General features: G+C 52.6%; 1 protein-coding gene across 8 annotated transcripts; it reads left to right on the top strand.

Annotated features, from left to right (window-relative positions):
* The first annotated feature begins 369 nt into the window (after positions 1-369).
* Positions 370-26,879, top strand: ZBTB17 (zinc finger and BTB domain containing 17). 8 transcript variants are annotated; one of them, XR_005056401.2, is made up of 18 exons: positions 370-524; positions 2,457-2,543; positions 19,387-19,593; positions 20,446-20,634; positions 21,276-21,416; positions 21,766-21,891; positions 22,466-22,725; positions 22,805-22,947; positions 23,049-23,349; positions 23,720-23,807; positions 23,901-24,017; positions 24,103-24,223; positions 24,452-24,582; positions 24,870-25,079; positions 25,184-25,273; positions 25,362-25,534; positions 26,011-26,132; positions 26,441-26,879. XR_005056401.2 is itself a non-coding variant. In XM_073233260.1 (17 exons), the coding sequence occupies exons 3-17, from the start codon at positions 19,389-19,391 to the stop codon at positions 26,537-26,539; spliced, it is 2,394 nt and encodes a 797-aa protein (XP_073089361.1). In that variant the 5' UTR covers positions 370-524; positions 2,457-2,543; positions 19,387-19,388; the 3' UTR covers positions 26,540-26,879. The 8 variants fall into 8 exon arrangements, 7 of the variants coding, with proteins under 7 accessions (XP_073089361.1, XP_073089362.1, XP_017521428.3 ...); XM_073233260.1 differs by lacking the exon at positions 26,011-26,132; XM_073233261.1 differs by lacking the exon at positions 26,441-26,879 and having other exon boundaries at positions 26,011-26,430.
* Positions 26,880-26,929: the final 50 nt, after the last annotated feature.

The following is a 26,929-nucleotide window of genomic DNA, read 5'->3' as shown; positions in this document are numbered from 1 at the left end:
AAAAAAACATCATCGGGAAACTGCAGCTTTGGAGCCCCAAGAAGGTTAACATTTCTGCTCCACCACTTGTAAGGTGCGTGACAACGGTCAAAGTTCGTTTACCCCTTCTGAGCCTTCGTTGTCCGTTCTTCAAAAGGGGGAGAACACAGTTGGTGAGATTTAATGAGATCATAAGCGTAAAGGGCTTGACACAGTGCATGGCACACAGTAAGCGCTGAACACGTAGAAGCTGTTACTGTTGTATTTGGAAGAGAAAGCCAAGGAAGGGTTACAATGTGCACGATTCTAAGTGCACAAGTACTGAAATATAAAACTTCGGGATAGTAAAGCGCATGCGCCTGTCCTCGGGCCAGCGGCTGGCGCCGGCGATGCGCATGCGCCGGAAGTTGCAGCCGGGAAGCCAGCGAGGTCGGTTCCGCCCGACTCTAACATGGCGGCGCCCTTTGTCTGCTGTAAAGTGCCGTCCCTGGCTTTCTCGCGGCCGTGATGCACCTCCCTCTGCGGTGGGGCCCAGGACATGGCAGGTGAGGGTCAGCTAGCACCCAACGCTAGGGGTGTCCAAGGAGCCGGGCGGAGGCGGCGGAGGATGGGGCGCAGCGGGGCGCCGGGAGCGGTTGTGTGGGGGAGGGGAGGGAAGTGAAATGGGGAGGAAACCTGGACTGAAGGGACTCCGCGGGGCAGGAGGGCTCGGGGCAGCTGGCTGGGGGCGCCGCCCAGCGAGCGGGCAGGGAAGGGGCGGGCCGACCGGCTCACCCTTCAGGGGGAGCGCGAGTCGCGGCCCTGGTTGGGTGACACCCCAGCTGGTGGCATCTTCGCCCCCGCTGCCCGGCTGTCACCGTCCCTTGACCCCGCGCGCCGCGGCGGGGGGGCGTTGTGTTGCCGCGAGGTGGCGGGTGCCGCGGCAGCGCACAGCGGCGCGCGGGGGCGGGAGGGCTCAGGCCTGCTTGACCCGGAGGTGCTGGCCGAACGGGAGCCGACACTGCCCCTGTGTACGATTAATTCATTCATTCATTTCGCCCCCAGACGGTGGTTCAGCACCTGATAGGCTCTAAGAACGGGACAGACTTGATCCTGGCGCAGTGGTTGAAAGTGTGGACTGTGGAGCCAGGCAGCCGCGGTTTGAGTCCCGACTCAGTGCTCGCCAGCTGTGTCCTCAAGCACGTTAGGTTCTGGCTTTTTCCTTTTGCCTTGGTCTCATCGTCCTTAGAGTAGAGATGATAAGAAAATCTCCCTCCTAAGGTTGTTAAAAAGATTAAATGAGATAATAGGAATAAAGTATTGTGAACCCTTAGTGATACAAAGTGAACGCTGCCTGTGTTTATCGCTTATCACATCAAGATCATCACCCAGAGCTCCGAGAAGCAGGAAAGTTCTCCTTGCTCTGGAAACACAGCGTAGAGGCACCTCACTCAGTGTAGGTGATTCCAGGGAGGTCTCTGCCTCCCAGGAAGCTGAGATCTAAAGGATGCTTAGGAGAGCCGAGGCAGGAAAGAGGGGAGTATTCTTAGTTAAAGGTGGAGTTTGTGAGAAAGCTTGAAAGCTCTTGTAATTTAATTAAGTTCTTTGCCTAGAGACAGAAATGAGAGGTGAGACTAAGGAAGCAGGCTGTGGTTAACCTAGTTAACGACTTTAAATTTTAGGTTAAGGGGAGCCCATTTAAGAATCAGATTTGTGGCTTTGAAAGATCACTTTTGCTGTGTGAAGAATGTATTAAAGGCAGTGGGCCTGGAGGCCAGTTAGGAGGCTGCTAGCATAACGCAGATGAGAAATGAGGATGGCCCTGATTTAGGTTAGAAGCAGAGGGTGGGAGAGCTCTTTTGGAGGTAGAATTGACTTATGATTGCTTAGATGAGGGAGTTAGAGGCAGAGAAGAGTCAGGATTGACCAAGTTTTCGAGTGGTGGGTGGTGACGCTGCTCAATGCCATAGGGAACAGGATGGGGAGCAGCGTTGAGGAGGGAAGATAAGTTTGGTTTTGAATATGTCAGAGTCAGTGCCTGTAGAACATTCAAGTGGAGCTGCGCAGTGGTGATCTAACCGTTGTCATCAAGGGTCACTAGAGTTGGGGGCGAAGATGTGCTCACCTAGGGTGAGGGATGAAATGGGAAGTCAAGTGTCCGGGACAGCCCAGAGGGACACTAGTGCTGTGATAATACTCGGGACAGCCTTGTTGCTCTTGCTTGTCAACCTTGCGTTATGTCTTTCTGTGAGCAGGTGTTCCGCGTGTGGGGCCTGGGACTGGGTTCATCACTGTTGTGTCCCAGGTGTCCGGCACAGGGTGTGGCATGCAGCAGGCCAGTAATGTTCCCCTTGAATGTTTGCTGAGCACTTACTTTGTGCCACGCTCTGTGCTCAGTGCATTTGCCTGTGTTTGGTGGATGAAGAAAAGGGCAGCTCTTGGGGACAGTTGCCCTTTGGGTTCTCATCAGATTTTCCACTTGGGTGTCTTTGATTCAGGTAATGAGCCGGAGGAGGAGAGCCAAGCTGGAGTTTGCACAGACAAACTGTCAGAAAAGAATAGCCTTGGCTGCTTGGAAATCTGAGGTATGTCCACAGTACTCAAGGATGAAACAGCAGGTGATCAGTCCGTTTTCGTCTTTGTTCTCGAGGCTCAGTGTGTTTCAAATCACCCTTTCAGCATTGCCTTTTCTTTAAAATTACACAGTAATGACAAAATCCTAGTTAGTTCAGGAAATTATTGATATCATTATTATTGTTTTACCAACAAAGACCAGACTAGGTTAATCACTGGGCAGTGTGCACACTGTGTTTTAATTAAATACAATCTAAAATGCTCCAGCAAAGCAATCCCAGAATACAGTGGCTGAAACAAAATAGTTTATTCTTCACCCCTTACCAGTCTGGAAGCAGACAGTCCAGAACCAGGAGGGCATCTTGCTCTGATCCGTGAAGTGTCTGGGAACACGGGGCTCTCCTTGCTCAAACCCAGGCTTCCATGTCATAGTCCAATCTGGCTGCTCTAGCTCCTGCCATCATGTATGCATTCCATGTGGCAAAAGGGAAAGACAGTGCAGGGAGCACGTGTTCATTCCTTTTAAAGTTCTGATGTTTGAAGATACATCTTTTTGTACAGCATGTGCCCAAACATAAGCATTTGGTGTACAACCAGAGAACGCACTGTGACTCTCCCGGCGCTGGAGGGAGAGCTGGCCGAGAGAACCTGCTTGGTCTCCGATGTGACCGGATTGCTGACTTTGGCTCATGGGCCCACCCTGAGGGAAGGCCACTGCACCGCTGAAGGGGGCCTGGGTTTTCCCCAAGGTGGCTGCTCTGGCTTTGGGAGGGTCTATGCCGTGTGGGCCTTGGGAGTCCAGGCGTGTTCGCAGCTTCCGTGTTTTCTGTTGCCTGATGTACAGACACTGCTAGGTGCTGGGGATGTGTAGATGAGCAAGACAGCATGCTGGGAGCAAGGAGCTCTTAGCCGTGTGGACAATCACTGCATAATGCACAGAACACCACAGAGGTCGTTCAGAAGTGTGTGGTGCACAGGAGTTCACCTGAGGCTGGAAGGCTCTCCTGAGGTCGCGGTGGTCCAGGGTGAATGACATATTTGGGGCTGATGATTTTGAAGGTCCCCTCAGAGAGAGGCAGCCAGGACTCTGATGTTGGGTGAGAATCCTTGCCCCCCTGCTTCCCTGTTCCGTCGCTCTATGTCCTCAGGCCTAGTTACTTCATCACTGTGCCTCAGTTTCCTCATCTGTAAAATAGGGGTAACAATATCTACTTCACAGAATTGTTCTGAGAATTATGTGAGCTCAAGCCTGTAATTCCCAGGGTCTGCCCTGTACATGCTAGTTACCCCCTGCTTTGAGGCACAGGACGGTCTGAAGCCAGACGGGCCAGTTAGGAGTGCAGAGGGAGAAGGCCTAGACGTATGGGGAAGCCCGGTTGCTGTCCTCCCTCGGGGCAGGAGTTGTACAGAGAGGATCAAGGCTGCTCTGTGCCCTCCCTGTTTTTCTCAGTTCCCCAGGCTTTCTAATTAAAGCTGTCAGTTTGTGGGTTTCAGAGACAACACTCTGAAAGGTCTGGCGAGGTGGGAAGGAAAGGATTGCCCCTGCCTGTTTAATTCCGTCAAGGTCAGATGCTTCTGGGAGGCCTCTCTGCGCCCCATTCAGCAGCTCGTGCAGCTGAGATTGGAGCCTCTCTGTGCTTTCTTGGCATCCTGAACCAGTCCTTCAGTGCTTTCTTACCTCAGCTCATGATCAGAGGTTTCCTTGTCTGTCCCCGTTAGGCCCAGCATCCTGCAGGCAGGGACAGGGTCTCGTTTCTCCTGGAATTCCCACTGTAGCTCATTTCTTGGCACAGAGCTGGTGCGCAGTAAATGCTGTCAGGTGGACGATCAGCCTTGATTGGCTGAAGAGGAACCAGCAGCTGAGGCGCTGGGGAGAACGCCCGTGTGATGCGGGCTGGCATGCTATACAGAGGAGACCCGGCTGACTTCGTTGCATTCAGGCTGTAACGTGGGATGCAGATATGATGAACTGTGACCCGAACTATAAAAGTTTAGGGCGGGAGAGTTTCTCTGTTTTCTGTCTTTCTGGTAGAGCGGGGTTTCTCCGTTGGCATTGTTGACGTTTGGGGCTGTGAACGTCTTTGTTGTGAGGCCATCCTATGCACTTCGGGCTGTGTAGAAGCATTACTGGCCTCCAGCCGGAGATGCCACTAGTACCTACTTACCTCCAGCTGTGACAATAAAAGTGTCTCCAGACATGGCCAAACATCCGGGCAAAATTTCGCCCGGCCAAGAACCCTGCAGTATAGGGTGCTGGTTAGAAGCATGAACTTCAGAGTCAGACATATCTGGGCTCATACTAGTTCTTATTACTTAATAGATGTGTGTCTCCAGGCAGAGTTACTTGACCTTTCTAAGCCTCAGTTTCCTCCATTGTAAAATGGGGATAATGATGAATCTCACGTAACTTTATTGGGTGGAATTATTGATGAGGTGATGCATGTAAAATGCTTAGTTGAGTCCTTGACTCTGTAACTGGTAACTGGTGTTACTGTGTGTAGTTAGAAGAGGACGCTGGAGAGGGTCAGGAAAGAAAGGGTGCAGAGTTGAGGAGGAAAAACATATTTGACATAGGAATACATGCACGAGGTACAGAATCAGAAGGTATGAAACAATGTTCTGTGGAAGGTAAGTGACCTTCCCCACCTGCACCAGTGCCCCTCCCTGATAACTGGGTATCTTGGCAGAGCTCTTCTGTGCACCTATGTCTGTAGGTATACCTAGGGGAGACTGTTTTTCAAGAATCACAGGTTTGATTTGGTTGCGCACACCCCGAGACGTGCAGCCTGCTTAGATGCTGACAGCGTAGCCTCGTGGGCTGAACTTCAGAGTTTTAACAGTTTGCCATGAAAAAGACCAGGTGGCCCCCACCCTTCCATCCTGGAATGCCCTGCAGGGTGGTGCTGGAGCGGGTGGCATGGGGATGCTCAGATGTGGTGTCAGGGAGGGTGGCGTGTTGTTGGGTGATGGATGCCACAAAAGGGAGGGACTCCTACCTTAGAGAAATGAGAACCTCCAAATACATTTTGTGCAAAACCGTACTGTCGTGGAAACCACAGTCGTCTACTTTTTACTGTTCACAACCTTTAAATGATTGGCATAATAAAGGTCAAAGAGTAGACATTGAGTCCTGAGTGCCACAGATGTGCGCGCTGAGTGTCAGCCGAGGGGCCTGGCTCTCCGCAGCATCCTCCTGGGACTCAGGAGCTTGACAGTTCGAGGGCCAGCGAAGGTCCACTGCAGTAATGTAAGCACCACAGGTACAGACAGAAAGCCGGGACCTGGGCTCTTGGATTCCAACCCGCTTGTCGTGAATCGGACAGCGAGATCCTTGAGCTTTAAAGGAAGGGAGGAAAGGGTCTGGTCAGAACCAAGCCGTTCACTCATGTCTAAACGGCAGCGTGCAGGGGCTCAGAGGCGGCAGTTCCAGCTGAGGGCAGGAACCAGGCCAGAAAGCAGCCTTGGCGGGTGCACGGTGACGTCAGACGTACTCACCGACGCCGGGAGCACAGCTAACCCTGCTGGGCGCTCCTTAGGGAAGTCATTCAGAGAGTGAGTCCTACGAGTTCCCATCCCAAGGGGAAATCTGTTTCCATTTTTCCTTTTCTTCTTTTTTATTGTACCTATGTGAGAAGGTGGGTATTAGGTGAACCTGTGGTGGTAATTGCTTCATAACATATGCAAACCAGACGGTCACACTGTACTCCTTACATGGTGCTGTACATCTGTGGTTTCTCAAGAAAACCAGCAACAAGCAAGCAGAAGCCCCACCCCCCAGACAAAACCAGAAAGGGCGCTCAGCGCCAGGTCTTCAAAGGCCTGGTGGTAGGGCCTGTCCTCTCTGCCCCGTACGCTTCCCCCGGAGCCGTTAGGCTAAGCAGCCCCCCTCCAGCCCCGCCGGGAGGGCTGTGTGGCCCAGTGGGCAGGTGTGTCTCTGGAGCCCGAGGGTGGCCCAGTGAAGCCCTCCTCAGCTGGCGCGACTCGACTCGGGGCTGGGGGCCCCTGTCAGGGACTCCCCTGTTAAACGCTGTTTAAAGTCTGAAATAACATCGTTTAATTTTGTAAATCATCTTTGTTGAATATTGAGTAGGTGCCAAAGAATACGTACAGTATAAAGAAGAAGGATGCAAGGAACAGCCAGGCAGCCATCATTCAGTTTACAGAAGAGTGTTACCATTACCCTCGGCGAGCCCTCCAGGACCCTGTCCCACCCCCACCCCCAGGGCATCCCTGAGTTTTGCTTTTATCATCATCTTGCCTTTCTTTATGGTTCCACCGCATGTGTTTGCGTCGCTAAACAATGTGTCATTGAATTTTGCCTGTTTTTGAACATAATATAATTATGTTGTCTCCTTCAGTGACTTAAATTCTTTGCTTTGCATGTGTTCTTGCAGTGAATCCATATTGCGTATGCTTGTCCTTCATGTTCCGCTGAGGAATAATGTTCCATTGCATGAGCACTTATCTTTTCTGTTGCTGACGGACATTTGGGTCGTTTGAGTATTTTGCCGAGACAGTAGGTGCTGCCGTGAACATTGCCTGGGCCACACACCCCCGCCTCCTCAGGGCGCATCCCGAGGAGGGGACTGAGTCACAGGTGTGTGTGCCTCTTCAGTCTGACCAAATCACGCCGAGTGGTTTCCAAAGTGGATTCCCCAGTTTACACTTCACCTGGCAGTTCTGTTTGTTTCACATCCTCCCAACCATGGGATTTCCAGACTTGACAATTTTTACTAATGTGGTGGGCACTCAGTGAGATCTCATGTGGTTTGGTTTACATTTTCCTGAGCATCTTTTCATATACTTCCTGGTCATTCAGGTTTCAGCTTCTGTCATACAACTCCTTAAATCTTTTGCTCATTTTTCTATTGAGTTGTTTGTCTTTTTATGACATATAAACTTTTTTTTTTTAATTGAGGTATCATTGATATATACTCTTATGCAGGTTTCACATGAAAAACACTGTGGCTACTACATTCACCCATATTATCAAGTCCCCCCCACACCCCACTGAAGTCACTGTCCATCAGAGCCCCTACTTGTCTTCTCTGTGCTATACTGTATAGACTTTTTTTGGATACTAATCTTTTGTCCGTTGTATGTGTTGTAACTGTCCACTTCTGGTTTGTGACTTGTCTTTTCCCTATAGGTTCTTTATGTTTTTTGTTTTTTTAAATGAACAGAAATTCTTAATTTTAATGTCATTTATTGATGTTTTTCTTTTAGCCCTTTTTGTTCTCTTGTAAGAGCTTCCTCCCTAGTTCAGGTTTATAAAGATATTCCCCTTTGTATTGTCTTCCAAATATTTTATGATTTTGCCTTTTACATTAAGTTCTTTAGTCCTTTTGAAATTATTTTTGTGTAGGGTGTGAGATAAGGACTTGATTTGTTTTCTTTTTTTATAAGCGTACCGAATTGTCCCACTACTATTTATTGAAAATATACATCCTTTTCATGTGTAACTGGAAATGTCACCAATAGCTGTTATCATATTAAAGTGTCCACAAATGAATGCGTCTGTTTCTGGGCTCTTTACCATTTATTCTCTCTCTCTTTCTCTCTCTGACTTTATGACTAAAATCTTATATAACAATTCTTGGTATCTGGTAAGGCTTTGGCCCTTTGCTCACCCATCTTCATTTTAGATTGTGCTTGTCAAATTCCATGAAAAGTGTTGGGATCCTTGACTATAGTTTTCTGAATTTATTATATATCAACTTGGATAGAGCTGACATTTTTATGATAGAGTCTTCCAATCCATGTACACGGTATGTTTCTCAATTTACGTAACTCACCAAAGTCTAACTTTGGTCAGTGTCTTTACACCCTGCTCTGAAGTATTTAAGAGCTCCAGCACACTTTAATTCCTATCACAAGCTCCTTGACTTTTGGCTGTATTCAAGTTTTTCTTTTTTTAACTTTAGAACATGTCATTAACTTTGTATTTGTTGTTTAGATTTACTCACTTATTATTTACTACTTGAGTTAGTCCTCATTCTTTTCCCATTTAATACTTTCATTCTGAGATCACTTTTTATTGACCTGAAATATATCTTTTATGCTATGTGAATTTGGGCTGTAGTCCATTTGGGGGCCATCTAGTGGTCACTTTATGGCCATCTAGATTCTCAGGGGGATCTTACCGCCTCCATTTATCCTAGATTGGCTAGAGGCAGTTTTCTGGGCAGTCTTCTTTCCACTGAGGTATAACCCTTGGGGCCTCAGCCTAAGCCGTGAGACCTCCCTCTGTGGATGGGCAGGGGGAGCTCGAGCTTGCTCGTCCACAGCTGCCCTTCATACCCGCCTCGAAGCTCCACTTGCTCCCTGGATTCCAGCGTGACTCGATTTTGTTTGACTTCTGAGTATTGCTGTCGACTTGCCAGTTCTGTGATTCAGGTTAAAAGGCGTCTCATCATTTTTCCTCAGCATCTGCAGCTTTCTGCCATTGTGCTTGGTGTGCCGTGCTTCCAGAAGTTAACATGTTTGAGTTTTAATGTTGTGTTCTATCTGGCAGCCCCAGACGCTAAGGTTAGACTTAGTAATGTTCACTTGTGGGTTTTATAGGAAGTTTTGTAGCACTCATTAGTATAAGGAAGCAGAGTCGGTAAGTGCCAATCAGTGGCAGAGGATTTGCCCTTTTGGGACAGACTAAGGATTCGTTGAGCCGAGTGTTCCATATTTGTCCTTGTCAGAAGTGGGAAGAGCACACCTCTTGGAGTATGATGAACTTGGCTTTGAATCTGGGCAAGTCAGGGAGACCTAGGTCAGGTGACAAGGTCTCTAAGCTTTGATTTGTTTATCTGCACAACAGGGCTGATAGATTAAGAGCTTCCCCTCCCAGGATTCTTGTGGGTGTTGATGAGGCACTGTCAATGAAACACCCTGCAGGCAGGTTGCCAGAGCAGCTAGCCCGGCCTTCCCTTCCCACTGGCGGTGGTCTCTCCACACACTGCTGCCCTTGGGAAACAATGCTGCCTCGCTGGGTGAAGCTTATTATTAGCAAGTCTGCATTGCCTCTGGGCAAAGCCACCGTCCCAACTCCCAGTCCTTTGCCAGAACTCAGTTTCCTTACAGCTGGGTGAAATACCCCATCAGATTGGGACATCACCACAGGCTCAAGCATTAATTCAAATTAAATTAACCCAAGCATTCATTTTTACCCACCCAGTGAACACAGTGACACTTGGCTTCAGTACTGGCAGGCTGCTGTCTGGGCAGAGGGAACCATTGTAGGCTCCTACGCACTGGGAACTTGTCCTAGCCCCCAATGGCAACTGTCAGTTGTTTAAATCTTTGCCAGTCTGATACTGGAAGTGGTATCTTGTACTTATTTAGGCTGAACATCTTTTTTCCATGCAGAGTATACTGACCAGTTGTGTTCTTTTGTGAACTGCCTGTTAAATCTTTGACTTGTTTTTCTGTCGGGAGATTTTTGTTGTTGTTGATTAATTTTTTATAACAGTTTTATTGAGATATTCACATATTGTACAATTCACCCATTTAAAGTGTGCACTTGAATGCAGCCATCCCACTATCCATTTCCTTATCCCCAAAAGAAACCCACCACCCATTAGTAGTCACTCCCTATTTACCTCTGTCGCCCTCAGCCCTGGGCAACAATTCTCTGTCATAGACTTGCCTATTCTGGGCATTCCATGTAAATAGAATTGTGCAATTTACGGCCTTTTTTCACTGGCTTCTTTTACTTAGCATAATAATTCCCAGGTTCATTCATGTTGTAGCACAGATGAGTCCTTTTTTGTTGTCAAATAGTACTCTATTGTATGGCTGGACTACATTTTATTTATCCATTCATCATGTGATGGACAGTTGGCTTGTTTCCACCTTTTGGCTATTGTGAATAATGCTGCTATGAACATTTATGTCCACACTTTTGTGTGGTCCTATGCTTTCATTGTTGATTAATTTTGAAGAGGCCTTTTGTTTATCAGGATTATTAATCTTATTTACCATACAGGCTGTAAGCATTTACCCCCAGTTGATATTTGCATTTTGTGAAGTTGAGAAGGGGGATATGAATGAAGCAGAACACAGATTCTGACCAACCCTTCATATCCCTAAGTATTAAGTCTGTGTACCTACCCCTTCCCAACTGTGGCCTGCTAAGTGCCCCATGGGCTGGCCTGCACCCCTTACAGAGCAGTTGTGGTGTTGCAAGCACTCTCATCTCTATTTGTGTCTGTGTCTCTGCCTTTCCGTCTCTGTCTCTGTCTCTGTCTCTCTCTCAGGCTGCCTGCCTTAGGACCAGGCACCTGGCAGCACTTGGGGGTGGTTTCTAAGTTTCTCAGAAACTGACACTTCAGAGTGGCTGGCTGAAAGAAACCGCCAGGGCTGCGAGTCATCCGTTAAAAGGCTTCCAGCAGCTTTGCTGATTCCCTGGTGCTGAGGTGGAGGGGACCTGCGGGGCTGGAGGCTGGCCGGCTGTTTGTTCACGGGGAAGCGCTGGGGCCCTGAGCTGCATTTAATCCTCCCAGGGCTGCTGTCGCAAAACACTGCTTCCCTACAGCATCCGGATTCGCAGAGCTCAACAGATTTTTAAAAGTCATTGGAAATTGAGACATTGAATTCTTGACCACTTTTTTATCTAAGTCTAACATACATTTTTGAGATTCCCCAAAATATTCCTCAAAGTATCCTCACGGTTTTTCCCAGTCGAGTTCAACATCGACTTTAGTTGAATCCTGTTGGGAACAGTAAATACACAGTTTGATGTTGGCTTCTGTATATAGTTCATGGTTGATGTTCGTGTCCTATATATAGTTCACATTCATAGTTGGAAGAGGTAAGATTTCCAATACAGGCGAAGTTTTAAATGGAAAGAGAATCTGCTAAATGCTAGGTAAGTATCTCATTTTTATTGTCATTCACATCGCGTTCTTTCTACTTAAAATACATGTGTTTGTGACCTGGCAATCTTACTGATGAAATAATCTACTTAACACTTAGGAAACCTAACTAGCAGGGACCTTAGTCGTCACTAATCCTACTGAGGAAACAAACCCAGAGAAGTCAGTCACGTGGAAAACATGTGCGACATTGACGCCCAGATACATCCGCCTCTATGCAGTCGGTGTTCAACTTCCATGCTTTTGTTTGGCTTGGCGTCTGGACTTTAACTAGCTTCATGGGGCCACTAATCCTTTCTTTGGGATTGTCCTGTTTTGCCTTCTTAGTCCTGTTGCCGGTCCAAAATCAGGGTGTTCTTTGTAGACAGATGGTGGCTTTTTCCCTCAAGCACGTAACACCCCTGCCTCGCGCTCTAGTTCCTGTTGTGCACAGTGAGCATTACAGGTGCTGGTCCTTTGTCAAAGGTTGAAACTTCATTTGTGATGGGCGCTGGGGTTACTGATGAGATTTCACATCCGTTTATAGAAGATTGGGCAAGAAATAGAGCATTAGGTTTCCCTTTTTTCCCCATAATTTATCAGTATTGCTGGCACAGGTTTATATATAAGAAGAAGAATGATGAAGTTACCCACAGCAGTTGTATGAAGCGGGAATTCCTGTCACCCTCCGCATTTTACAGAAAGGGTATTGAGGGGCCGAGGTTTAGACTCTTGCCCAGGGCACCTGACGGGCTGTCCCGGCTCCAGGCTTCATGGCCGTGCCCGAGGGCCTCATCTGTGTCTGGGAAAGGCTGCCAGCTGCTCTCGGAGGGGATTTTCAGTTTTGTTCCCTCAAGGTATTTTTGATCATCAAGTTTTCTTGAGTGACACATACTTTGTGCAAATTATCAGAATTTTCCATTTCCCTTATGAGAAATTTTTTCCTGTTGAGAAGTTTTTAGTCACCAGATCTTGTAGAAAATGTCTTAACAGTTTTATAGTAATCAGAAACGATGGAGCTCTGACTTTGTGGATGTTTTCTTTCTTTCTTCCTTCTTCCCTCCTTCCTTTTTTTACTTTATCAGTTTTAATTCTTTAACTGAAAACATTTACAAATGGTAAGACGCAAAATGCAGAAAGGATACGCAGTGACAGATATCACTCCTTCCCACCCTCGTCCCACGCTCACAGGGGACCCTCCCTCCCCCAGTGTCTTGTACATTCTTCCTGGGAGGCTGTAGTGCTGCTGCCAGGGGCCAGGGGGCGGGGAGGGATGCTGGGAGAATGATCAGATCCTGTCAAGTCCCACATGTTCTGATTCTTTTTGGTAGCAAGGCCCTTAATTTACCCTGCGTCAAGCTTCAAGAGTCCCCAGAGCAAGTAATGGACTCTAAACTTGCACGGGCACGCTAGGACATGGGGCAGCACTGTCTTCAGGGCCAGCCAGCCTGCCATGCAGCTGTGTTCCTCGAGCAGTGGCCTCTGTCAGGGAAGGGGATGTCTGCACCCTCTTCAGAAATGTGGTTAAATCTTAGAGATAGTGGAAGTTGTATGGTTTGAAAAGCAAAGTTGCTATCAAATTCAATTTTATAGTTAGATGCTTTTTAGATTTTTAAAAAATCACTGTTTTTGTAGCACAAAGTTCAGCAAAGAAAATGCTACTGAATCTTGGCTTGTAGGGTTATGTAGAAGGTGGGGCTACTCTCTAGTAAATGAAGTGTCAGACTCTGGGGCTGCTGGGAAGGGCTGGGTCAGGTTTGTGTGTTTATCTAAAGGGGAAATAGATTGTAGAAGTTTGAGAAGCATAAGCATAATGATATAAAGCTAATGCTTGCTAGCCAAGGAGGAAAATGCGAGAAGGGGTGGTTTATTGATAGTTGCCTCTCCACCAGTTGCACTCCAAAGGGTCGGCTGTCACATGGGGTGGGTTGTGGCACCAGGCAGGTGGGTTTCATTGTTTGCAAGGCTGGCCTGCTGTGGACTTCATTCCCTCGGCCTGAGTTTGTGTGTGCTGAGCAATATACGTGACCCACCTGTATTTCTAGAAAATCAGGAATGCTGAGCAACTGGAAGCCAAAGCTGATCCCTGTCACCTACTCTCAGTTTCCTCAAGGCCCTTGGACACGAGATGGCTGTGTCACGTCCAGGCCTGCAGCTGGGCACAAGGTGTTCTGGGAACCGCGCTGTGGTTTGTCAGTGACTCCTCGTGGTAGGCCAGTTGTTTCCTGGCTTAATGGCTTCCCTCTGTGTGGCAGTTTGGAAACCAGGCCTGCAGTTCAGTGCTTGCTAACAACCTGGGTAATATGTCATGTTTGACAGGTGCCCATTTGAGTCCGAGGTGTAGTAGTGAGTGCTGTTTGGACACACTGAGAACTCTGGGCAGGTGCCCTAGCCTTCACCCAGGAGCACCCTTGGGGTTTAACAGAGCAGTTGTTCAATATAAAGGGCTTCCCCCGTGGAGACAGTCTCTCTGAGTGACTTTTGCCTGGTGCCCCTCCCTTAACTCTCTCCCTCTCATAATGTTAATTGGGCTCTGGGAGTTTTCCAGATTACATTTAGAAGGAATAATGGGTTATGATTACAACTTCTTATTACCAAGGTCACGTCACCAAGTAGTTATCGTGTGTCCTTGAGGTGCCAGCATGAAAGGTTATATAGAAACCATCTAAATGGTCTTGGCTTAAAAAAAAACTATGGTCTGCATCCCTGCTTCCTGGTAACAGTAGTTTGTTGAGCGTTTAACCTTATACCTGACACTGTAGAGGCCCTTTGCTTACCAAATGTAATCCTAATTTAATCTGGTACCAGATGTGAGAAGTAGTGCCACTGGCTCCATTTTGCCAAAGGAGCTTTGCTAGAGATCACATGCCGGTGTGGTGGGCGGCTGAACCTGGACCCACATCCTACCTGGTCTGACCAAGAAGTTCTGTCGCCTCCACTGTGCTGAACTGCCCCTCCAGTCCCTCAGCTTTGGAAGCAGTAGTGTAGAAGCTGGCCCCAAACTAGCCATTTCTTAGTTTTTAGGCGATCAGTCTGTGCCATTCGTGGCACTGTATTGTTTGGCATGTTGAAGAGACCCCATAAATGCCGTTCCGGTGTTACTGGAGTTCAGGCTTTGTTGAATTGAGCAGAGTGGATTTCCAGACCCAAGGAGAACCCTTGCTGATGTCAGCAGTCTGTTGGCAGATGTTTTGGAACTGAAGTACAAATAGGGCGGCTGTGCTCTCTGCGGCCACCCTCCTGAATCCCACTCCTGTGAGCCTCTCCGGCTCTTTCAGCTCCACTGACACCAGAGGCCCAGGGCGAGAGTGGCTGGGCGCATAGCTGGGAGCTACCCCAGCTTTGCACAGGTTTAGTGTGGCACCCATACTGCACTTTTATTTTCTTTTAACTAAAATTTGAAAAATATCCCCATACAGAAGTATGAAATGTACACATTTAATTAAAATAATAAATGTGGTGCAGAGAAGACAAGTAATGACTCTCTAGCATCTTACTACACTGATAGACAGTGACTACGGTGGGGGGATCTTAATAATATGTGTGGACCACAATGTTGTTCATGTGAAACCTTCATAAGATTGTATATCAATGATACCCTAATTAAAAAAAAATACGGTGTATCCAAGTAAAATAGAATGCTCCCAGTATCTCAGAAGACCCCTGATTGCCCTTTCTCCCACCCAGAGAGAACCGTTATCCTGAATACGTTAGTCGTTCCCTTATCTTTATAGTTTGCCATCCGTATCAGTTACCTCTTACTTAAGCAAACCACCTCAAAACCTTGTGGCTTAAACCATCAGCAGTTTATTATTTCTTCCAATTTTCTGCGTTGACTGGGCAGTTTTTTTGTTTCATGAGGTGTGTTTTGTGTTGAGGTGATTTACGTGACAACGTTCAGTTAGTAGCTGGGCTTCACGGTCCAAGAAGGCCTCTGTCATACAGGGTTCAGGGCTGTCAGCCGGGGCATCTTCGGTCTCGATGCACGTATGCTCTGGTGTCTCCCCAAGGCCCCTCCATAGGATCTCTTCAAGAGGCAAGCCTGACACCCCTGCAGTGGGGCGGCTGGGTTCCAAGAGGGCACAGACTGTTCCAGATCTCTTAAGGGCAATGCCTGGGACTGGTACAGAGTCACTGCATCCTGTTGTTCAGAGTCATCACAGGGCCTCCCAGGTTCTGTTGAAATCTCATAGCATAGCAGGTGTGGTTGAATGGGAGGAATTGTGGGTGGCCTCGGAGACGAGTGCAATGCCATCCCTGTCCCTGCTGACTAGTTGTGTCTGTTTGGAATCATGCTGCAGGGGATCCCCAGGTCCCTCTTGCTTTCATATGGGAATGAGGCAGGCTGGGGTTGTGCGTGCAGCCAGGCTGTTGGCCATCAGGAGAGCATCCCAGCTCTGACACCGGAGGTTTGCCCCTTTAATCAGGGAGGACCACTGAGCAGCAGGTGGCGCCGTGGGAGGGGAGCCCTGCTGCAGCCAGGGGCTTGTGCGGGAGGCTCACGCCAGCCTCCAAGTGTGCAAGTCCCCTGTGGTTTGGGACTTTGTTTTCTGCTTCTAGCAAGAGGACTTTGGGCTTGATGGGCTTGGTGATCTTGTTCTGTTTGCACGTTCTGTACTGAGTTTTTAGGGTCGTACGTGGAAGCAGCTATGGTCCACATTTATCACCCTCAAAGCAAGATGGAATAAGGAGGAAGAGCCTGCACACAAGGGTGGGCTGAGGGAGCAGCACCCAATCGCTGCCACTGGAAGCGGGAGGCAGCCAGAGGATGGCCGTGGTCATTCTGGAGCATTGCACATGGGTCTGGAGGCAGGCCGATGCCTAGCTCTGGCTCATCTCCGAGGCAGGGATGAAGCTGGCCCTGGCCCCTCACCTCCCCACCACTTCGCCTAGGGGAAGGGGGCTTCTGAGCTCCTCTGCCCCTGGCACGTGCAGATTTGAAGGCCACGGTGCTGCCGCTCTCTGTGGAGGACCCCATTCAGCCCCTGGCAAGCCCCCCACGGGCTGTGCGCACCCTCTGGGGGCTGACCACACTGGGCGAGAGCCTGTTTCAGGCTGTGGGTCCTGTGCGAGCAGCCTTCTCCTCCAAGTTCCTCCCCCTTTCCCTACCTCTCGCTGCCTCCACCTCCCCTTTTATCCTGTCCCATTTCCTTTCTTTCATTTTGTCAGAACAGATGCTTCTTTAGGAGTATTTGTCTGGTGGAACAGCCTCACAGGCTGCCTCAGAGGAATTCCAGAGGCTCTGGTTTTCTCCTCCGATACCCGCCTCTGGGGAGGAGCCACTCGCTTTGGGAGAGTGTGGTTAGCTTTGGGGGGACATCACTCAGGAGCACACAGCTGCTTCCCGTGTGGGGGCGCTGCAGGCCTGGAGGTGTCCCCCACCCAGGGGCCTCTGCGGGCCTTCCCCCAGGGCCTCTGACAACAAGAGCAGCCCCGTTGTGCAGCCCCAGGAGAGCTGGGCTTTGCTGCCCTTGCTCTGGAAGCTCCCTGCAGCCTTGGGTCCCAGGCAATCATCTGACCTCTGAGCCAACAGGCCCTTTCCACCCTGTTGGCCCAGTTTTTCTCAACTTCATCATCCCAGCAGGTCAAACCTCTTGTGGCTGGCGGGTCCTGCTTTCGGAAGGCTCCGGCCAAGGGGGCCTGGGAGCAGCTCTCAGTGGGGCTCAGCTGGTGGGTACTCCCTAGTTGTTCCTGGGCCTGGGAGATACTTCTTCCCGGCTCAGGTTTTGGTTTGGCTCCTGGTGAAGGTGGGGGAGCCAGGCTGCTGCCAGGAGGGAAGGGTTATGAAGGGGCTTATTCAGAAGCGGATTGAGGATCTGGCCCTGGTGGACCCTCTCTTCCTGTACTCGGATGCGTTTCCCCTGGGAGTCCTCAGGACATGGAGGATGACTGGTGACTGGGACTCAGGGGCGCGCCCACGAGCATATGCACACACCTGTCTGCTCCTGTGCTTTTCTGCACTGCCGAGAGACTGCTCTGGGGTTGATTTGGCCGAGGCCTCTCTTGCCACCTTCCTCTGCTCCCCTGCACCCCTTGCCTGGTGTGCATCCCCTTCAGGCCCTGACCTGAGTGCCCTGGCCTGGGGGTCTAACCCATGGGCAGGACATTGGTTCTTTTCCACATTCTCCAAAACCTCTGGGTTTTTACCTGCTTCGGAACAAAGTAGCCAGAATTCTCCCTTGCTTCGGGTCACACCGAAACTTGCGTTTTCCAGGGGTTTAAGAGTGTTAGAGGGGGTGCCTTTACGCGTCACGAGCAGTTTCTGCTCAGGTGGCTCGGTGCTATGAGTAGCTGGTCTGGCTCCACAGCGGGTTGCTCAACAGACGGCACAGGGCCCAGCTACCTTGTGACATATCGTGACCCAGGGCTGGCTTCCAGCTCTTCCCAGTTTATACTTAAGGGCTTTAGCCACACGCACTTACAACACAACAGAGAGCTCCAGGAGGCCAGGGCTCTGGATGGGAGCTTGTGTGTGGAGGCTGGGACAAGGGATGGTCCTGGGTGTGTTGTAGGGAGGAAGTAGTATTTCTAGGTCCCCAGCAGCAGCAACTCAGAACTCGGCTCAGGGGCTGGCACGCTGTGTGTGGTGTGGCGCACAGCCTGTTGCCGCTGCCACGTTTCCCCTTATTTGATGGAGCCCTGCCACCTGTCCGGTGACTTCCCCCAGCTCAGCAAATACAAACCACCACTTTTGAAAAGCTTCCAGACACCACAGGATGGGTGGGCCTTGCAGCCTTCAAAGCTGATCTGTGCTGGCTAGGCTGCGTGGGGGGCGTGGCTTTGAATGTGGTTCCTAACAGCCCCACAGCCATACATGGTCACTGCGGCTCCAGAGCTGCGGCAGAATGACTCACCCCCGAGAGGCAGCTGTAACATGGGAACAGCCAGAGAGCCAGTGAGGGTCTGCTGAAACCTGGGGGCAGAGAGCCCCAGAGCATTCTTCGTACGTGCCAGAAACAGCCCAGGGCAGCCCTGAGCAGACCAGCCCTCAGAGAAGAGGTTCCAGAAGAGCCAGAAGAGAAAACACTGCCACTTACAGATTCGGGGCCAGGGTGTGACAGCCTGGCCCTGCTGGATCTATGCAGTGTGGCCCCCAAAGTGGCTGTTAACTTGTATTTTGAAAGTGGTTCTCTCTCACAAGGAGGGCCTGCTTATTTTCCCTAGAAAATGTGATCTTGAGACTGACTCTAGGGGTGTTGAGGGGGAAGCAAGCTGTTTCAGATACTTATTTAGTCACCACTGCTGTGGTTCATTGGAATTTTTCTGGGCATTTTTACTTGAGCCAGTTGTGGGATTTTCAGGCATTAAGTGAGGTCTTTTACAGAGAAACTGCAGCCAGGCCAGCAGCTCGTGGGGTCAGGATCAGAGTTCATTCCCTCTCTAGAGACAGTGTGGAGGCAGAGAACTCCCCAACGTCATGTAGTTCCCTGAGCCCTTGAATCAGAGCGGGGGGCCCACCCCCAAGGGCATTGCGCTGGGGGAGCCTGCACAGAGGCCTGTGAGCACAGCAGGAGAGGGCCGGTTCCCGAACTACCCCCCAAACGCCTGCCAGTGTTACCTGCATGGACAAACTGAAAAAAATGAGAACAAAGTAGACAGGTTTTCCCAAAGCCAAATATATCCAGTTCAAAGATCTTTCCTTTATTCTGTGATTGTCACACATTCTTTATGTAAACAATGTTAAACTGACCATGTTTTATTTTTTTTAAATGCTGATAGGAATTGATGTTTTGTGTTTGGTTTTTACTTTTTAATATCATTACCTGGCAAGACACATAGGTGACTGCTTTGTGTTGGTCCCTTGATGCTTTTGGGTGTTGGGAACTTCTGGGTGCTATTGGCCAGTCTTGGCTTGCAGAGCCTATCTGGAGTTATTTGCCCTTTGTGGATTTGTTTTAATTCTCCCCACCTCCCCAGCAGTTCTCACCTGGGTGCTTTGGGGTTGGCTGTCAAGACCGGTTAGCATCCTTTCTCTGTGCTAACGTGAAGGCCCTTTGGCTTTCCCCAGCCATGGATTTCCCCCAGCACAGCCAGCATGTCTTGGAGCAGCTGAACCAGCAGCGGCAGCTGGGGCTTCTGTGTGACTGCACTTTTGTGGTGGACGGTGTTGACTTCAAGGCCCATAAAGCGGTGCTGGCGGCCTGCAGCGAGTATTTCAAGATGCTCTTCGTGGACCAGAAGGATGTGGTGCATCTGGACATCAGTAACGCGGCAGGTACCCTGTTGAGTCCAGGGCCAAGGTTGTTGAGGGCCAGAAACTGGCTGGCCCTGTGCCATGCAAGGCCCACTAGACACAGCCCCTGCCCACCTGGGAGCAGCACCTTCAAGCTGTGGGGTGCTCTGGGTCTCCCACACAGGATTCAGGATGTGAGCATGTGGGTCCCAAGTTCCTGCCACATTTGGGGAATGGGACTGTTTTGACTGGGAGCAGGTGGTAAAGGGAAAACTGGCTGGAAGAGTTCACCATAAGCTCCAGGCCAGAGTGAACATAGGGCAGGGTCAGCAGAAGGGCCAGAGAACAGGTGGCTCTGAGCTCCCCACCCCTTGCCATTGCTGAGTCAGTCCTGAGGCTCCTACCCCAGTGCTAAACATGATAGGCATGGCCAGAGCTGGGGCCAGGTGGAGTGTTAGGAAGGCCTTGGGAAGGATTTGGACTCCCAACGTAGAATGCTGTGACATGCTGTGAAAAGGTCGGGACAAGGTGCTGTTCCCCCCCTTTTACAGATGGAGAAACTGAGACCCAGAGAGGTCAGGTGACTGATCTGGAGCTTGGAGATAGAGGCAGAGCCCTGATGAGAGCCAGTGCTGATGCGCTGTGGTGGGGTGGGTGTGCACGGTGGGTGTCCACACCCTCTGTGCTCTGTGGGTGTGCTGCTTTTGGGGGGCTGTTGTCCAGGCTAAAAATCCCATTGCCTGCCTCTCCCCCAGCACAGGAGGTGGGGAGATGGTGACCTGCCACCCTGCTCTTCACACATCCCTGGATCCTGCTGCTGAGTGGAGTGGCTGGCAGGCTGCCGGTGCCCGTTCCTTGAGGTGGGTCTGAGATGGCTGTCTGTGTCCTTGGCAGGCCTGGGGCAGGTACTGGATTTTATGTACACAGCCAAGCTGAGCCTGAGCTCTGAAAATGTGGACGATGTGCTGGCTGTGGCCAGCTTCCTGCAGATGCAGGACATCATCACAGCCTGCCATGCCCTCAAGTCATTCGCTGAGCCGGCCACCAGCTCTGGGGAGAGTACAACGGCCTCGGCCATGGAAGGTACGATTATTGGCAGGCTGCTCCGGGGCAGGGGCTTTGGATGGGGGCTCTTCTGGACTGTCTCCCTTCTCTGGACCTACGTTTCCTTATCTGGCCTTGCCAGCATCGTGGGACGCTGGTGAGAATTAGCTTAGTGAAGTCTGAGGAAGGCCTTTCAGAGGGCCCTTGTGCCTACCCCTTGCCTGCCTTTCACCGGCTTCCTTTGTACCCCACTTTCCAGAGCCAGGAGCCACGTCTGGTCCGAGGCCTCTGCCCTTGGGCTTTGCCCTTGCAGGCTCTCTGTTCCCACACCCTTCCTCCTGCTCCCCTCCACCTCGGAAAAGCCCCCGATGGCAGCGTGGCTGGGTTCCGGCAGCATACCCTCAGAGAACCACACTTCTCTCCGAAGCACTGGCCTCTGGCCAAAGTCCTTGTCTCATGAGTGAGCTTCGCAGAGGCAGCAGCAGTGACGGCTGTGTTCCCGAGCCCAGTGTAGAGCAGGTGCCCCGTGAATAACTTGTTGAATGAACTAACCAACAAACCACTCCTTAGATGTATCCCAAGGAAGGATCTGGAAGAGCTAGCAAGTTCTGGGCCACCTCACCCCTCCCAGTGGTGGGCATCCAATGGGAAATGGCAGGTCTGTCCTGTTCGGTCTCTAGGAGAGGACAAGAGAGCCAAAGAGGAGAAGACTGCTGCCACCATGCCGAGTGAGTTGGAGCCAGCCGGAAGCAGTCCACCCACAGGCCCAGGCAGGGAACCCAAAGAGGAGCGGGGCGGCCAGGCTGAGAGCGCGGCCAGTGGTGAGTCGTGATGCTGAGGCCCCGGCTGGCTGCCCCTTCGCCTTCCCGACGCCTGGGCCAGTGCAGTGAGGGGCTTCCTTGGGATGCTCCTGGGCAGAGAGGGAGGGTGGCACTGGCAGCTATACCGCTTAAGCTCCACTTACCCAGCATGACCTATTGCTTGTTTTGGGGCATCTGCTCCGGCCAGAGCAAAGGCATAAACATGAGTTTGCATGTGTGAGCCCCCCCCCCCCCCCCCCCCGCACCGCCCGGGCCGTAGCCACTACCAGGCCTGGTCCAGGAGAGCCATTCGTCATCCCTAGCCAGATAGTCCCAACTCAGCCTTCAGTGTCCCCACATGCCATCCCAGGTGCAGAGCAGACGGAGAAGGCCGATGCCCCCCGGGAGCCGCCGTCGGTGGAGCTCAAGCCTGACCCCACCAGTGGCATGGCTGCTGCGGAAGCTGAGGCCGCCTTGTCAGAGAGCTCTGAGCAAGGTACCCTCCTCCCGGCCAGGCTGGCCTCTCCCGCGCGTTCCTCAGGGCCCCTCTCCTGCCTCAGCTGATCCCTTCACGCAGCCTTCACCTAGCTGTCCCACCCTTGACTTCAGCCTCTAAGTCAGCATCATCTCTTCTTCTTCTGGAACTCTGACATGAGTTTCTTGGCTGCGCACCCTGGCCTGCTTCCTGTTAGCACAGAAGTGGAGATGATGCGCCTTTCCGGAGCTGAGCACCCTTGCAGCCCACTGCCCCCCACTGAATGAATGCTTGTGGGCTGACAGCACCCTTCCCGCTGTGCAGCCAGCCGGGGGTCCCTAGTGGGCAGGTCCACAGCATCCCACAGGCAGCAAGTGCCCTACAGTGGTCTGCACTGGCGCTTCCTGGGCCAGGCCTGGGGATCCTTTATCTGTGCTGCACAAGCACCACAGGCACCACAGGCCTGCCTGCGTGGAGGGCATGGGGTGTGCAGGGAGCAGCCCCAGGCCTGACACGGCTGGTTGCCAAGCCAGCTTCCTGGCATTTGCCTGGCTCTGAGGGCATGTCCTTTGGAGGCCCCTTCTCGCCCTCCCAGGCGCCTCAGTGCCTGCCCTTCTCGCGGCAGAAATGGAGGTGGAGCCAGCCAGGAAGGGAGAAGGGAGAGAGGAGGAGGGCGCTGTGGTCAAGGAAGAGGGGCCGCCACTGGAGAAGGGAGAGGCCCCAGAGGAGAGCGAGGAGTCGGCGAGCACGGACTCAGGCCAGGAGCTGGGTGCTGAGGCCCGCGGCCTGCGCTCAGGCACCTACGGGGACCGCACAGAGTCCAAGGCGTATGGCTCGATCATCCACAAGTGCGAGGTGCGGCGCAGGTGGTGCCGGCCCTCCCCGCCCCCTGGCCCGTGCAGCCCCTCATGCCCCTTCCCGCTGCGCCCTGCAGGACTGTGGGAAGGAGTTCACACACACGGGCAACTTCAAGCGGCACATCCGCATCCACACAGGCGAGAAGCCCTTCTCGTGCCGGGAGTGCAGCAAGGCATTCTCTGACCCCGCCGCCTGCAAGGCCCACGAGAAGACGCACAGGTTGGCCCCCACTGCCATGCCACCTGTGGCCTCGCCCTCGTCCTGCCCCAGTCGTGGAGACCCAGCAACCACTCCTCTCCCTGTCCCCTTCTCACCACCAGCCCGCTGAAGCCTTATGGCTGTGAGGAGTGTGGCAAGAGCTACCGGCTCATCAGCCTGCTGAATCTGCACAAGAAACGGCACTCGGGCGAGGCACGCTACCGCTGCGAGGGCTGTGGCAAGCTCTTCACGACGTCGGGCAACCTCAAGCGGCACCAGCTAGTGCACAGCGGGGAGAAGCCCTACCAGTGCGACTACTGCGGCCGCTCCTTCTCTGACCCCACCTCCAAGATGCGCCACCTGGAGACCCATGACACCGACAAGGAGCACAAGTGTCCTCACTGCGACAAGAAGTTCAACCAGGTGTGCAACCCCCATGGGGGCACCCTGCCCACACGCGGAGGGCCAGGCAGGGGAGGGGAGGCAAGCCCCTGCTCCCGGAGAGGCCGGCTTAGTGACGAAAGGAGATGATAGTAGCAGAATTAGAAGATTACCCTTGCCCAGGATCGAGCCCTTGACCTCTCTCCTGAGGAAACTGGGAAGCCACTTGAGTCAGGATGGGGTTCAGGCCAGAAAGAACGGGGGTGGGCAGTTTTCCCCTTCATGGCGGGGACCTGCACCATGCCGTTGACCGCGAGGAAGATGGCACCATCCACGGACCAGGGTTCCCTGGCGGGAGGGGCTGCGGAGGCCATGTTCTATGGGTGGCCCTTCTGACCCCTGCCTGGCATAGGTGGGGAATCTGAAGGCCCACCTGAAGATCCACATCGCGGACGGGCCCCTCAAGTGCCGAGAGTGTGGAAAGCAGTTCACCACCTCAGGTAGGCGAGGGCGCCCTGGCTGCCCTCACACCCCTCCCCACTGCAACCACCCAGTGGTGCCCCATACCAGGCCCGCCCTTGGTCTCACCACAGGGAACCTCAAGCGGCACCTTCGCATCCACAGTGGGGAGAAGCCCTACGTGTGTGTCCACTGCCAGCGGCAGTTTGCTGACCCTGGGGCTCTGCAGCGGCATGTCCGTATCCACACAGGTGGGTGGCACCCCCTGCGGTTCTTGGGGCCTGGGGAAGGCCCTCTGGAAGGGGCAGGCACCAAACACCTGCCCCGTGTCCACAGGCGAGAAGCCGTGCCAGTGTGTGATGTGCGGCAAGGCCTTCACCCAGGCCAGCTCCCTAATTGCCCACGTGCGCCAGCACACCGGGGAGAAGCCCTACGTCTGCGAGCGCTGCGGCAAGAGGTCCCGCCCCTGCCCGCCCCCACCCAGGCACTGTGGGGTCCCTCGGCACTCTGCGCGGTGAAGGGGTCACAGAACAAATTTAGTACTCAATTGGGAACTGGGAGGACTGCCCCAGCCCAGGGGGTGGTCCCAGGGGTCCTCTCCAACCAAGAAGGTGGGGCAGGAGGCCCGGGCCAGGCTCCCTGGCTGGGGCAATTCAGTGTAAGCCCCTCTCTCTGTGGCCCGCAGATTTGTCCAGTCCAGCCAGCTGGCCAATCACATTCGCCACCACGACAATATCCGTCCTCACAAGTGCAGCGTGTGCAGCAAAGCCTTCGTGAATGTGGGTGACCTGTCCAAGCACATCATCATCCACACTGGTGAGTGTGCCCCCTGCCCCTCTGTCCCGGCCTAGCCCTTGCACCCAGGGTCCAGTAGTGGGAAGGAAGGGTCCCCAGGGCCCAGCCTTGAGTGCTGGCACTTGCTGAAGGTGGCTGCAAATGAAGTTCAATTCAAATGAGGACCCCACTGGGGGCTTCTGAGCAGCTCTGGTGGCCACCCCAGAGCATTTGTGCTGGAAAAGACAGGGCTGCTGGGGAAGCTGAAGGCCACAAGGTCCTCCCCCAACACCCCAACGGCAGGAGAGAACCTTGCCTTCCCCAACCAGGAGAGAAGCCTTACCTGTGTGACAAGTGCGGTCGTGGCTTCAACCGGGTGGACAACTTGCGTTCTCATGTGAAGACTGTGCACCAGGGCAAGGCAGGCATCAAAATCCTAGAGCCAGAGGAGGGTGGCGAGGTCAGCGTGGTCACTGTTGATGACATGGTCACACTGGCCACTGAGGCGCTGGCAGCAACAGCTGTCACTCAGCTCACAGGTGCGGGCTCTGGGCAGCAAAGGGTGGTCACAAATAGCTTGCCTCGGGGTGACAACCAAGGGGCAGGTGCTTCTGACCTTAGGCCTTGCTGACTCTGCCCACAGTGGTACCAGTGGGGGCTGCGGTGACTGCCGACGAGACAGAAGTACTGAAAGCCGAGATCAGTAAAGCTGTGAAGCAAGTGCAGGAAGAAGGTGAGAGGGGCCGTTGGGGGTAGGGGATGAAAGCTGGTGGACCCCAAGAGTCCTTCCCTTCCTGACAACAGCCTCCTACCTCCCACAGACCCCAACACCCACATCCTCTATGCCTGTGACTCCTGTGGGGACAAGTTCCTGGATGCCAATAGCCTGGCCCAGCACGTGCGGATCCACACGGCCCAGGCACTTGTCATGTTCCAGACTGATGCGGACTTCTACCAGCAGTATGGACCGGGCAGCACGTGGCCAGCTGGGCAGGTGCTGCAGGCAGGGGAGCTGGTCTTCCGCCCTCGGGATGGGGCCGATGGCCAGCCTGCTCTAGCAGAGACACCCCCCACAGCCCCTGACTGTCCACCACCTGCTGAGTGAGCAGGCATCCCTCTTCCTCCTGTTTATTTAAGGATGGATGGCACCCTAGAACTGAAAGGCGTGGCCCGGCTCCCTAGAGAGAATAAATTTGAATATTTTCTAATGCTGCCTATAGCTCCCTGTTGGGTGGGGTGGGGAGCTGGCAGCTGTGCTCCACCCAGGGACCAGCTGGCAGGACCTGCTTCTTGAGAAAGCCAGGCTCTTCCTCCTGTGGAATGGGACAGCTGCCCTGGGACCTATCTAGAAGCCAGCTGGCTTCTTTGCCCCAAGTTGGGATGTGGGCAGCACATTCAGAGCTAGAGACTGCAGCTCCACACACTCCACCCCCTCATCCAGTTTCCTCTTTGGGCCTCTCACCTGTTCAGCTTTAGGACCTGACCTCCCCTGTCTGCCATGGAGCACAGCAGGGGCTGGTCACAGCTGCTTACCAGGATCCAGGCAACCAAGTGAGCACCCAGCTCAGGGGCCCACTCAGCCAGAGCAGCAGGTAGGCAGAGAGCCAGGCCCAGGAGGCCCCGGGGCCTACTCTGTTGGGTTTGGGGAAGCAGGAGGGCTCCATACTCCACAGGAACCCGGCGAGAGGATCTGGCCAAGCCAGTGCCATATTCTGGGAATGGTTACTTGCCCTCGATTGATGGAATCTCCACCACCAGGCTGAGGGCCTGAAGGGTCAGGAATGACCATTCAGGAGCTTTGATGGGGAGGTGGGGCACAGCATTGCTTGAACTACGAGCAGCAAGTCATTCTCACGTCAGCAGGGCAGTGAGACGCCATCTCTTCCCCTTTTCCACACAGTCCGCCCTCAACAGCTGTAACCTCTCACTTGGAGATGGCACCATCTTCTTGCATCAAAAGTGTAGGTCTGTTTGGAGGAACTCTGGATATTTCAAGTGAGACGACCAGCTCTGTGGTCCGTGTTCCTGTTCCCCAGCTTGTATGGGGTCCAGTAGCAGGGAAAGCATGGCCCGCCCACCCATCCTCCTGTCTGGAGGCTGCTGCAGGGCCAGCCTGCATCACCACACCCAGAGAAGGAAGGGGCAGAAGACAAAGACACCAAAGCTCGCTTAAGATGCTGCCGAGTTGGTGTGGGGGTGGTTTTATTCTGCATCTAAATGTGAAGTGCCTTCCACTTACCCAGTAACCAGTTCAGTCCAGTCCATGCTGGAAATTTCCCTAAGATAGAGTGATCCTTCGGGAGAATTAAGTGGCGGAAACAAATAGGTCTCATATCCAAACTTGGGGTGGGTTGGGTGGAGAAAGCAAAAATGGGATGAGGGCCAGCTA

This window comes from Manis javanica, chromosome 4, assembly GCF_040802235.1.
Source record: "Manis javanica isolate MJ-LG chromosome 4, MJ_LKY, whole genome shotgun sequence".
Taxonomy (NCBI): Eukaryota; Metazoa; Chordata; class Mammalia; order Pholidota; family Manidae; genus Manis; species Manis javanica.
Note: the sequence above shows the minus strand (reverse complement) of the source record. Positions and strands in the feature narration are given on the sequence as shown.

Coding starts and splice junctions, on each gene's coding strand:
- ZBTB17 (XM_017665938.3), top strand. CDS start 19,389: ATGGATTTCCCCCAGCACAGCCAGCATGTCTTGGAGCAGCTGAACCAG. Junction 20,635..21,275: donor AACGGCCTCGGCCATGGAAG/GTACGATTATTG, acceptor TTCGGTCTCTAG/GAGAGGACAAGAGAGCCAAA. Junction 22,726..22,804: donor CGATCATCCACAAGTGCGAG/GTGCGGCGCAGG, acceptor TGCGCCCTGCAG/GACTGTGGGAAGGAGTTCAC.